The 12,785-nt window shown below is 44.0% G+C and overlaps 2 protein-coding genes across 2 annotated transcripts; one reads left to right on the forward strand and one right to left on the reverse strand.

The window, feature by feature from the left end:
• Nucleotides 1-489: 489 nt before the first annotated feature.
• N7495_003488 (serine/threonine protein kinase) lies at nucleotides 490-1,728 on the reverse strand (the record flags this gene model as incomplete). Its single annotated transcript, XM_057206139.1, has 2 exons — nucleotides 490-803; nucleotides 870-1,728. The coding sequence occupies 2 exons, from the start codon at nucleotides 1,726-1,728 to the stop codon at nucleotides 490-492; spliced, it is 1,173 nt and encodes a 390-aa protein (XP_057063819.1).
• Nucleotides 1,729-5,946: 4,218 nt separating this feature from the next.
• N7495_003489 (Pentaxin) lies at nucleotides 5,947-6,326 on the forward strand (the record flags this gene model as incomplete). Its single annotated transcript, XM_057206140.1, has 2 exons — nucleotides 5,947-5,958; nucleotides 5,991-6,326. 2 exons carry the CDS (start codon nucleotides 5,947-5,949, stop codon nucleotides 6,324-6,326), a joined length of 348 nt encoding a protein of 115 aa, XP_057063820.1.
• Nucleotides 6,327-12,785: the final 6,459 nt, after the last annotated feature.

The following is a 12,785-nucleotide window of genomic DNA, read 5'->3' on the forward strand; positions in this document are numbered from 1 at the left end:
CCATCAGACTACCTTTACCTTCTTGAGCTACTCCTTCCTTTCTCCCACACAGCCCCTAGAGGACGGACTCTGACTGTATCTACCATACTCCATGATTTAGCTAGGTTCGCACACTAGCTAGGACGTCCCTGTTCCCCGTATTAGTACCTAATATTTAGGCTTGAGTCACATTTTGACTCAAACCTATCCAATTGTCTTTCTGTTAATCTCATTAACTAGGCACAGGGCGAATTGATAGCCAGGCTCATTAGAATTAGGATGAGATTACATAGAATAGTGTCTTAGATGTCATAGTCCACTTGAACATATACCGAATCACCTTATATGTTTTGTCCAACATAAGCCTTTATCTGTCCCAGCAGAAAGGTTCATTAGTAGGATTGTGGCTCTTTTATTTCCATCTCATTGATCATTTACTTCCCGCGATCAAGAGTTGGAATCACAATTGTACTCATAGTACAGGTGGATAAGTTGACTATTGTAGTGACTTTAACTACCCATTAACACGCCAAAGTATCTTACATAACTATCAATATCGAACCGCTCATTTGGCTCGCAAAGAATATACGATAAGACCGCTCGTTCATCGCTGTCAAATTCAGTCCCAAACTTCTCAATCAAAACCTTTTCAACATCATCTGGTATAAGGCCAAGCGTTTTGCTTTCAGTAGGGCCTACAAGAGCTTTCCAAGTCTCATAAAAAGTATCGTCCGAGAGACCATGCATGGCCATGTCTAAATAACTTATCCCTAATGCAAAGATATCGACTTTCTTGCTATATGGCGATTGAGCTCTCACGACCTCTAGTGTCGCATCAAGGCGAAGTTAGCGAGACTTTTTATTTTGTTAGAATAAAGAGGAGTTCTTACCGGGTGCAACATAACCTGGTGTTCCAATATCCCAGCGCTCGGATGCTGCATCAGCTGTCATGGAGTCAAAATCGGAGATTTTAGGAATGTTTTTGAACACCAAGACATTGCCTGGCTTTAGATCACGGTGCATGATACCATTAGGGTAATCTTTGGTCGGAGTGTGAAGTGTCTGTACACCGAGCAGTATCTCATAAAATAGTTCGTTTAAGATTGCTCGTGACATGCTCTTATTAGATATTATTGCGTTCAAGTCCGTGCTGGCTTTTGGCATAATCAGGAATGCCTCACGATACTTCTTAACATAGAAGTAGTCCACCACTGAAACGAGGTAGTCGCTAGAAACTGATTGTCTTAGTTTTGCTCCGGCAATCATTTCAGCTGGCAACTTTTTTGATCTCTTGACTGCCATATTCCAATCTTGGTTCCATGTATTTGTGTCCTCGTCAAAATTGCTTAGTACACCCTTGTAGACATCGCCATAAGCCCCACTCCCAAGTTTTCCCATTATCTGGAGGGTTTTCTCAACCACATAACACTCATCTTCATCTGATACCCAGTACGTCCAAAATGGCTGTTCAATTCCGTCAGATCCCGATTGGTATTCTCTTTCTCCACTTGGAGTGTCCAAAGGCATCGTCACGAGTTTTGAGGGGTTCTCTTTGGCAGCCTTTTCCCAGTTCTGCCAGAGGTCCCAGTCTGTGATGAATGAAGGCAAACTCCGACGGAAAATATGAGTCTCGACATCCTCATGTTCGCGTATAGATTTTGTTGTCTCGCTGATTGGGGTAGAGAAAATTGGGGATATCAAAAACGCGCAAAGGCTCAGTAGAACGAGCGAGATGCTCTTGAGCTGCATTTTGAATAGTTTATAGTCAACTCCGGCTGAGTCGGTGATTATTGTCATTCAGATTATAATTAAAATCTAGCACAATCGGAAATATAAAGGAAATTGATATCTTTGCGCATCATTAATTTCAATCATGAAGGGCCCGCTCTGTAATCTTTTTGAAGTTTGTTTCTTACTTGGGCAGGAATACTTCAAAACTTGAATCTATTTTTAGGTAGCCTTGTCTAGGTAGCCTTGAATACTACTGGATGCTCCTTTTGAGAAATATGGTTCTAGATCCCATAATATGACGATTATGAGTTCCAACGTTTGAAAATTCAAGATGGTCTTTTTTTTCCCTCATCGGGAAGGATGAAGGTGGAAGGATTGTAACAGACTTTAATATTTAAAACATATCCATTAGGGCAAAAATAGAACCCATGGATCACAGCTTATCCTTAGGATCCCCCCTGAAACGTTATCCTTACAATCTATTAGGTTTCTGTCGGTTGACTAGGTTATTACCGAAGCAGACAGCTATTGATATCGTTTCTGTACGTATATAATAGGTGTATGCATATTGGGTAAAAGTGAAGTGTCATTCTAAAATGCTCAGATGAAGGAAGATATAGTAGCTGCCATGCCAAGATCACATGATCTTGGTATGTCAGCTGATATTCGTTCCAACAGTTTCTGATATCATGAGGTTCTGCATTCAAATTTATAGAGATCATTTGAAATCTTTTAAAAAACTTCGCTTTAAACAAAAATGAATGTTTAATCTGTCAAATTTTGGCGGAACTACATTTTCCTGGTAAAGGTCCGTTTGGAGTTAGATGTTATGAGAGACTACTGGGATCAAAGAAAAGCAAGATCTAGAGTTCATACGTCGTGGATTTAGCACATTGTCAAATGTCATTCTTTCCTACATGCCAATCTCTCCTCTCTATTGTCAAAGTGACCTTGAAAAGTTGATTACCATAATTGGATGCCATCGTGCTAAGGTAATTAGGCACTTGCTTGAATAACTTGATAATAAAGACTAGTTCCTGTGGCCCAGGGGGGGGGTTTCCTGAATGGAACTCAAAACCTTGGAATTCGGTCAACCCCCGAAATTGACAGGAGTTTGTCTGACTCCGAGTTATGATATGATAAGGAAGGGACGAGTTAGTACGTCAATTTTTGTTGTGCTACTAACTTGTCCATTGGAACCTTGTTTTCAACGAGAATGGTCTTTCGGGATAACAGTATGCTGTTTATTGATCGGAGATTGTCTCGCCAGGTTGAGAAAGACTGTGATTAAACATCCTGTTAGCTTTATATATACCCTTTATGCATCAGTCATGGATCTCCACTCGGCTGCCAGAGAATATCGGAGCTGTTATTTGCGGATTTATGGTTTCAATGCGCATTTCGGATCTACCGCGGGATGTCTTGAAAAGACATTCATTTCCATACAGGCATGATACCGAGTGTGATTAAAGTTCCATTCTATCTACAGCCTGAGAGGGAGATGTATAAGGGGATCTTATCCGACAGATATTAACATCATTGTACAGAGCTCGTATGGAACCGACATATGGTTGATTCTGTCCTAAAAACCTAGAGGTTTGTTGAGTATCAGCGTGTTCTATTCATACAAGGAAATAATAACTGAACAGAGGTGAGCCCCATAAACAGAAAAAAAGACAATTGATAGATCCGAACACATAATCCCGCAACTTTAACTTGAACTTTTCATGCCACAATAACTGTCGTAAGATGTGACTCCTTTTACACGTGTAGTACTAATAACTGCAGTTGTAAGGATGGTAAGAAGTGTAGATTCTATTACTGCTAACTGAAACTAAAGAAGACCTCTGCCCCACTTATTTGGGAGGCTGCGTCCAATAGGAGTCGCTGGTGGAATCATCCAATCAGAAAGGATGATTCCGACTTCCCATAAAATTCGGACAATAACTACTTCGCTTAACCACTCGTATGAACAAAAGAACAGCAGCCTAACGCTGTGATCACAGGGGCAGAAGTAAATCTTGAATTTTAGTGACCATTAATCTAGGTCTAAACAATCAAAGAAGCTGTCGCTCGCTTAGCGAGCGTAGCTAGCTAGTCGCTCGTTACTAAGAACAGTGAGCTCCAACGAACCGCTACTCAACACCGTAGACAATCCACCGATCTGGTAGTGGATTCCTACTAGTTGAATATTGCAGTTGTTGTGAAGTCTGCTTTTTCATTGATGAAAGAACTAGCTACTTATAGTATATGGGCGCCCCTCTGCTCTGGACGAATGTCAACATTCGTCCGAGACAGAAGAGACGGTGAAGACGGGACATTACTGTCGCGAATGCGCATCGCTCAAGGGTGTCGTTTGCGATGAATGCATATCGTTCAAGGATGCCGTGATATACTAATCCAGTTCCAGAGTCACTGTCTTGGCAGAAGCTTTTTCGGCCGAAATACTTTCCGTCTGTTGATGGCCTTGTTTCTCGGCTGTCGCAGCAGAAGCTGAAAAGATGAACTTGAACACGAAACCTGGGTTGGTGCAGACATACGTCTGGCCTTGAGAATAAATTTTCAAGGTTACAATGTATATAAGCACTTGGTCTTTTCACCGATCAAAAATCATTTATTTCTCTGCATATTCAGTAAGCAAACCAATACGGAAAAAAACCTTGGGACGATGCCTTCTAGTTGCCCCGGCCGCTATTTGCCCTCGAGCGGAGATTTTATTTCAAGCCTACAGTCATGACAGCACATATCGGAGGCGTGCGAGAAGAATCAAGCCCTACTGCTAATAATGCCCTCGCAGACTGAGAAAATACGCATAAAGAATGCACATACTCGGCTCTGACGGCAGTTCAGATTCGAGGGTGTTTGGATTGGCATTTTTGAGAATCAGCCGGCTTTTTTGTTGGGATATGGAAACTATCCAGGGATTTTTTTCACACACTGTAGCGGAATGATTGCAGGCAATCGATTCCTAGGAATTGGTATGATTCTTGACTCGATGGAGAAATTTGATGCGGTTTGCGTGTCAATTAAGTATCGAATTCTCCCCGAGCATCCGGACCTGACACCAATTGAAAACTGATATGCGGGACTCAAGGTGGACCAGCATGAACACTCGAGGCCTTGAGATCAATTCAAATTTCATGATGATTGCGGGATCATATGCTAGAGAAAGACTGGCAGCAGCACAGCGCTACTAGCTAGAGATCGTGGCGGATAACTGCTATATGCCCAGGTACTTATTTGTCCCATGCTGGATGATCGTAACGTTACAGTCTCGGGTCAGCAGTATGTTGAGGAAGGTAATTGCAGTCGAGACAGCAATCAGACAAGTTGGAAGTGTCTGTTGGGGCGGATAAGAAAATGATAGCATTTATGATGCCCTTCTCGAGTCACTGGGCTCTCTAAAAATGTCTGAGCCTTCATTGATGTCGGCACAACCGAAGTTTTCAGAGATGAAGCAGTTATATATACGAGCCTCCTTTGGAAAAGCAGAGTCCAAGCTGAATTGCATGTTTGGCCTGGCGAGTTCATGGATTCGATTTGTAGCACCGAATGAAACTTTTTCAATCATTGCGCGGGAAATAAGATCGGTTTAGATTCGTCGTTTGCTCAACCCCCAATAAATCAAACTACTATGGATACTCTATTACTGCTCAGCAGCCAATCATGCTAACTACCCGATCCCTTAGTGACCCTTGACTTTTGAAGCAGAACAACTGGCAGATGAACTACCGAATATCGCAAAACCAAGTCATTTTTCAAATTTAAAATTGTAAGTACTATCCTGTTTGACAAAAAGTGAGCTTCTTACATAAGCCCCACTTTTTTTACTCCCCTGCAGAAATCTCTGAAAATTAAATCAAATTCAAATAGTAAACTAGAAGTTTGTATTCCAGCCATAACTTTTGATCACCTCCGCTATTCTATAGGGCATATCTATAGCTAGATGCTCAAAAATATCGGTATCGAGACTTGCCTAGTATAATGGGGTTACTGGATTAATTAGAGAAAACAATGGAACCAAGAACTTAGTGTATATTTGGTAAGACTGATTCTTGAAGGAATTAGATATGTTTATGGGGTTGGGTATGGGTTTGAAGCAAAACCCATACACAAGCCTTTTATTTCACGTGATATTTATCGCCTAGTTAGAGGCAAAAATCAGGCACTTATTCGAAGTGGTTGGAGATCGTGCGCTCCACGCATCCTCTATAATTATTCCCCCAACTCCTCAAAATGTGTCTTCTGGTAATTTGGATACTCAACCAGCTCTTTCTGAGCAAGCTGTCTTCACCCTCGCCCTCATCGATTCCCTCTCTTTCCTTGGAGTGGATGACCTCAAAGAATGGCTTCCTCTGACTGTAAACCTCATCAATATCATATCTAATTCTGGCTTGCGCCAAACCTGCGCTGATCGTTTTTGGGAAGTGTTAAGTAATGGGGAGATGGATGTGGATCGAGCGCATTTCTGTGTAGAGTGGTGGAGCACTTGGGGTGGACGTGAGCTCATCATTTATGGAGCTGAGTCTGCTTCTGGCCCTCTTCAGACCGCAGATGAAAGTGGACCTTATATGAGTGGTGCTGTGGGAAGAGTGGCACCTGAGAGTAAATTGTGATGAACCTAAGGTGCGTCTTTTGTCTTGAGCGTTTGTCAGATGCTACATGCTATATACCAGGACTGTAGTCCAAAATAGTATTCCATATAGTTACATAACTTTGTCCACTATATTTGAGCGCAGGAGTCCTTATCATTTGGTTTAGAATTCTTAAGATAAAATGACCTTCGAGGACTCAAGGAGCATAGGAATCGAAGGTGATAGATGTCACGTGTGTTGTAGTACTTGTCAAAGGAAGTGATTTGGGACCCACTTTTCGGTGTGTATTTAAGCCAGATTACACTCTAGTTAGAAAATTCAGTTTCATTCATTTGTGGCATTTGAATGATTGGCCAGTCTGAACCAGTCGACTTGACAGTACTTGAACTAAGATGAGGCTCAAGTAGATATATGCTTCAACCTTGGAATTTTGACTTTAACGCCAATTACCTAAACTCCTTTAACATGCAGCTGGTTATATAGAGAGCTATATAGAGAGTTACCGAAGTTTGCTAGCAAACAAATGAAGCTCTGGTATCATAAGTGAGAGCGGAAAATAGTAAATCCTAGAGTTGTTGTTCAGTCGCGATAAGACTTTCGCGGATCCTAAGAAAAGTAAAACGGACCTTCCAGGAACAAGCGACTCGCGTAAAATGCTGATCGATGAAGCGCCGGACAAATTCGCAAATTGGAAGCTCGAAAAATGGGGTACTACTGTATTAGCAGAATCACGTATTTTCGGATTAATTACCTCAATTTGCAAGGGATAAACTCGCAAAACGAAGCTCAGCAGGTGTAACAGGTTGAATCCTGGTGAACTATCACGTGGTTGTACCACGTGACCCACCAACCGCATACCTCACGATTCCACCCCGAATTGTTCACGTTCTTCAAGGATTTTGTAAATAGCATGTGCCTAGCTAGTTCTGAATTCAAGATTAGCTTTAGCCCTTCACATACAAAATCCTTCCTCTAACGAGAGTAAAACCCACGACCGACGATAAGAAAAGCGCTCTCAGAAAGTATCTGATCGAGCCACATACGACAGACGAACGAATCGCTCTCGGAAAGAATCCGATCGAGCATACCAACGAATACGAAAAGCTCTTAGAAAGTATCTAGTTGAGCATCCTACAAACGAATTGAAGACGGAAAGCATCCGATTCAAACACGAGAAGAAAACGAATATCTTCATCATCATGGCTGCAAGCGAACCGTCGAGCCCACCCGAGTGGGCCAGGACGTTGATGCAGCACATCAGTCAGACAAGTATTAGTACCGATGAGAGAATTAGAAGACTCGAAGAATTAGTGGTTCGGTCCCAGGAGCGGGCCGCTCCCGAACCACCCACGGAACCACAAGGGATACCAATCGAATCAACCAGCGATAATAACCAGAGTCGACGACCTCGCCCTCGTCTCCCCGACCCCGCGATGTATGCAGGAAACATCTCTGATTGGCCAACCTGGAGAATCTCGATAGAGAACAAATTGCTAGTAGACGGAGCTGCCATCGGTACCCCATAAGAGCAATTCCTCTATATATTTTCCCGCCTAGAGAAAATGGCCGCCAAGAACACCAGAACGTTTGTGAAGACACAACGAAGCGAAGGCAACCCGTATATGCTTCTGGAATATCTTGAGAGGATGTATGGAGACCCTAACGCTCGATCACGAGCAGCTCGGCGTCTACATCAGCTTAAACAGAAGCCCGACCAGCCTTTTTCACGATTCCTTCCCTAGTTAGAAAGAGAGCTCGCAGATGCTGGTGCAACCGAATGGCACGACGAAGCAAAACGACAACTCTTACTAAACGCTCTTAACGAAGATATGACGAATTCGCTTATGAATCGTGGTGTTCCCTATGATTTTATAGGTCTTATCACACGGCTCCACGAAATCGACACTGATAGCGAGACACTGAATATCGCATTAGGCAGACGCCAGTTATCCACTCGCCAGCGAATCCAAAGAGATCAATCAACCATAGCCATAGAGGATAGGATGGACTGGACTCTAACAGTAAACACGAACACCACATAGACGAATTCGTCCCGATTCGTGAACGAAAAGGGACAGGTTCGTAAAGAGGATCAACATCTCGTGGGAAAACGTGCAAAATGGGTCGAGAAAGAAGAACTCCAACGTCGCCGTACAGAAAAGAGATGTCTACGATGTGGTCGAGATAACTGTTGGCAAAGTATATGCCCTTTACTGCCCGCACGGAATCCGAACCAAGTAGTGGTACAGAATGCAGTAGTCGAAGAACCAAGATCGAGCCACCCCCGAAGAAGGGAGTATTCGCCAGCGATCGAAGAAGATGAAGCGGAGAATGATTCGGGAAAAGATTAGCTCCTGCACTAAACCGCGAGCAGGAGCAGAAGGGGGTTGAGAAGCTGCTAAAGAAAGAGGCGTCATTCTATGTCGATGCTAGAGTTAATGGAATTCAATTCGCGAAGACTTTAGTAGACAACGGAAGCGATAGCTATGCATCTATCAGCGGACACCTAGCGCAATCTCTTAACCTTCCGCGTATCCCGATTCCACCGCGAATCCTGAACGGAGTCATCAAGAATCAAGGACGGATCACTCAGGCCACATACTTCGATCTTGATGTTAATGGACTACAACAGCAGAAAGTCTTTGCCTACATCATTCCAAGACAGTCAGACGAAATGATACTTGGGACGCCTTGGTTAAAAGATGTCGACGGAGTTTACGCTGCGAAACGAGGGTATTTAGATATCCATTCGAGAAATGGAGAGCGCATTCGTTGTTGGAACCGTATCGACCCGTCAATCGGTCCAATAAAAGTAAAGAGATTGAAAGTACAGCAATCATCTGCGGGAGAAATCAAAGAACTATTCGATAGCGTTTCGTCGCCGGACCACCTCCGAATAGCCAAAGTGACTATGGACGATATCGACAAGGCGCTGCAACCTAAGAAATTCACCGATCCGAGAGCTAAACTTCCCCCACAATATCTCCCTTGGTTAGATGTTTTTAGCCAGGAGAAAGCAGACAAGCTTCCGAGCCATCGCCCAGGGATCGATCATAAGATACCCTTGACACGCGATGGAAATAGTAACGAATCGACACCACCTCATGGGCCATTATATGGAATGAATAGAGAAGAGCTATTAGTTCTACGAAAAACTCTTACCGATCTACTGGGAAAAGGATTCATACGAGTCAGCAAATCGCCAGCAGCTTCACCAGTATTATTAGTACGAAAACCTGGTGGAGGCATCCGATTCTGTGTCGATTATAGAGGGTTAAACTCCATAACCATCAAGGACCGTTACCCCCTACCTCTGATTCAAGAAACACTACGAAACATGTCGAAGGCTCGCTGGTTTACCAAACTCGATATCATAGCGGCTTTCCATAAGATCAGAATGCAGGAAGGCGAAGAATAGAAGACAGCGTTTCGAACACGATACGGGCTCTATGAGTGGCTAGTTACACCTTTTGGCCTGACTGGCGCTCCCGCAACCTTCCAACGGTATATCAATGAAGTTCTACGCGAATTTCTCGACGAGTTTGTGTCAGCATATGTGGACGATATCATTATTTACTCCGACGGATCGATCACGGATCATAGACGAAAAGTACGCGAGGTGCTCCAGAAGCTAAGAGATGCTGGACTTCAATGCGATATCGAGAAATCTGAATTTGAACAGAGCTCTGTGAAATACCTAGGGTTCATCATACGAGCTGGAGAAGGTCTATGTGTAGACCCGAAGAAAGTTGAAGCCATTAAGCTATGGGAAGCACCTACTAATATCCGAGAAGTACGTGGTTTTGTTGGATTCGCTAACTTCTACCGGACGTTTATACCACGATTCGCAGATGTCTCTGCACCATTGGTGCAGTTGACAAAGAAAGATACGATATTCAAATGGGACAAGGAGAAACAAGAATCATTCGAGACCCTAAAGGACCTCTTTATCTCTGCACCAATATTGGCTCATTTCCGAGAAGACACCGAAACAATAGTGGAAACAGACGCATCTGGATGGGCGACAGGAGCAGTCTTATCACAAAGACAAGAAGATGGGACACTAAGACCATGCGCCTATCTCTCGCGTAAGTTCTCACCTGCAGAGACTAATTATATGATACACGATAAGGAATTACTCGCTATCATCCATGCGCTACGGGAATGGAAGCCAGAGCTGAAGATGGTCCCGCGATTCGTGGTCTTAACGGACCACAAAAATCTACGATACTTTCATAAGGCGCAGGATCTAAGCGAACGACAAATGAGATGGGCAGACATCCTGGCCGAATTCGACTTTGAGCTACGATATCGACCCGGGAAACAGGCGATCCAACCAGATGCTCTATCCCGGCGAGGACAAGACGAACCTAAAGGAATCTCTGATGAGAGGCTCACGAATCGTTTCCGGAAACTCTTCGAATCAGTAACAATCCGTAACAATAGCACTAAACCAAGTCCACCTTTAGACTTTGATATACCAGTGGCGATGTTTGAAGAAGCAGAAACGCAGGAAGCATGGAATAACGCGCGGAAGGAAGATCAAATATACCAGCAGTTCGCACTCGCACTTGAAAAGGGAGACCGACGAATCCCTGCCGAATCGAACCTGAAAATAAGCCTATCCGAGTGTGACTTAGATGAACGAAATCTTCTACGCTTTAGGAAAAGGACATAGATTCCAGACAACGAACCACTACGCACAACCTTGATCCAGAAGGTCCATGATTCCTACACGACTAGACATCCAGGACGGGACGCAACCTATACGATACTGGCCCGTAGATTCTTTTGGCCAGGAATGACGAACGATGTACGGAGATTCTTAAGGAATTGCACCATTTGCGGACGAAACACGATTTGGAGAGATTCGAAGCAAGGCCTACTTAAACCGTTACCGATTCCACAACGAATCTGGGCCGAACTATCCATGGATTTCATCACAGAACTTCCACCTACTGGGAAAGAAAGAGCGACGAATTGTCTAGTAATTACTGATCGGCTATCTAAAGGAGTGATCCTAATAGATATGCATAGTATTACTGCGGAAAGCGTCGCAGATGTCTTTATGAAGCATATTTATATGCATCATGGTTTACCGATAGCGATCACTAGTGACCGCGGCCCACAGTTCGTAGGGGGGTTCTGGCGAATCGTGTGCGAAAAGCTAAAGATTCGACGCCGATTATCTACCGCATTCCACCCCCAAACTGATGGAGCTACGGAACGCGCAAATCAAGAAGTCGAACGAATTCTACGCGCCTTTACTACGTACGCACAGGACGACTGGGCAAGTTTACTACCTATCGTAGCCATGGCGATCAATAACCGAGACGCAACCTCTACTGGACTATCTCCATTCTTCTTCACACACGGATACCATGTCGATCCAGTCGAAGTGATAGAAGTCCAAGCAGAGAGAGGACCAGAGATCGCAGCGGAAACGTTCACGAACCGGCTACGAGACGCCACCGATTGGGCAAATGCAGCGATGGCTATCGCCCAAGAACGCCAACAGGAACAAGCGAATCGTTCAAGACGAGCCGCTCCAGTCTATAATATCAACGATAAAGTATGGCTAAACCTACGGAATGTACGCACGATACGGCCTTCAAAGAAACTAGACTGGCTCCACGCCAAATACACAGTTCTAGAAGTGCCATCCTCTCATACAGTGAAGCTGGATGTGCCAAGCGGCATACATCCTGTCTTCCATGTTGAGTTAATAAGACCCGCGGCAACGGACCCGTTACCGTCACAAATCGTGGACGATTCGCAACCGCCTCCGCTGTTAGTCGAAGGAGATCTGGAATACGAAATTGAAGAGATCCTACAAGCAAGGACACGAAAAATTGGACGTGGATCGCGGAGGGAAGCATTAGTGAAATGGCGAGGATACGCAGAACTGACATGGGAACCTATCGACGCAATGGAAAACTGCACAGCTCTCGACACCTTTGAACTACGATACGGACCAATTACGACTTCGAATGGACCCCGGAAAACAGGAGAATAGGAGGGGGGTATTGTAACAGGTTGAATCCTGGTGAACTATCACGTGGTTGTACCACGTGACCCACCAACCGCATACCTCACGATTCCACCCCGAATTGTTCACGTTCTTCAAGGATTTTGTAAATAGCATGTGCCTAGCTAGTTCTGAATTCAAGATTAGCTTTAGCCCTTCACAGCAGGGATCATTTACAGAAAGATTCAAAATCAAATTCCATGTTTTACATAGAGGATCCTTCTGTAAACCTAACGCTAAGGCCGTGCTGTGTGTCGATTATCCCGACATTATACGTCTAATGAAGAGAGTATGGTGAAATTGCCTAGTCTTAATACGGGCTCCAAATTATCTTTACTGTGAAACTGGAAACGTAAAATATTTGACAGAACAATGTTCTAAAGGCTTGAATTAAACGTACGGTAAATACGTTATCATCCTTTTCTGAACATGCTGTTACTAGCCCACTACCC

The sequence above is a fragment of the Penicillium taxi genome, assembly GCF_028828555.1.
Source record: "Penicillium taxi strain IBT 34144 chromosome Unknown utg000003l_segment0_segment0, whole genome shotgun sequence".
In the NCBI taxonomy this organism is placed as follows: domain Eukaryota; kingdom Fungi; phylum Ascomycota; class Eurotiomycetes; order Eurotiales; family Aspergillaceae; genus Penicillium; species Penicillium taxi.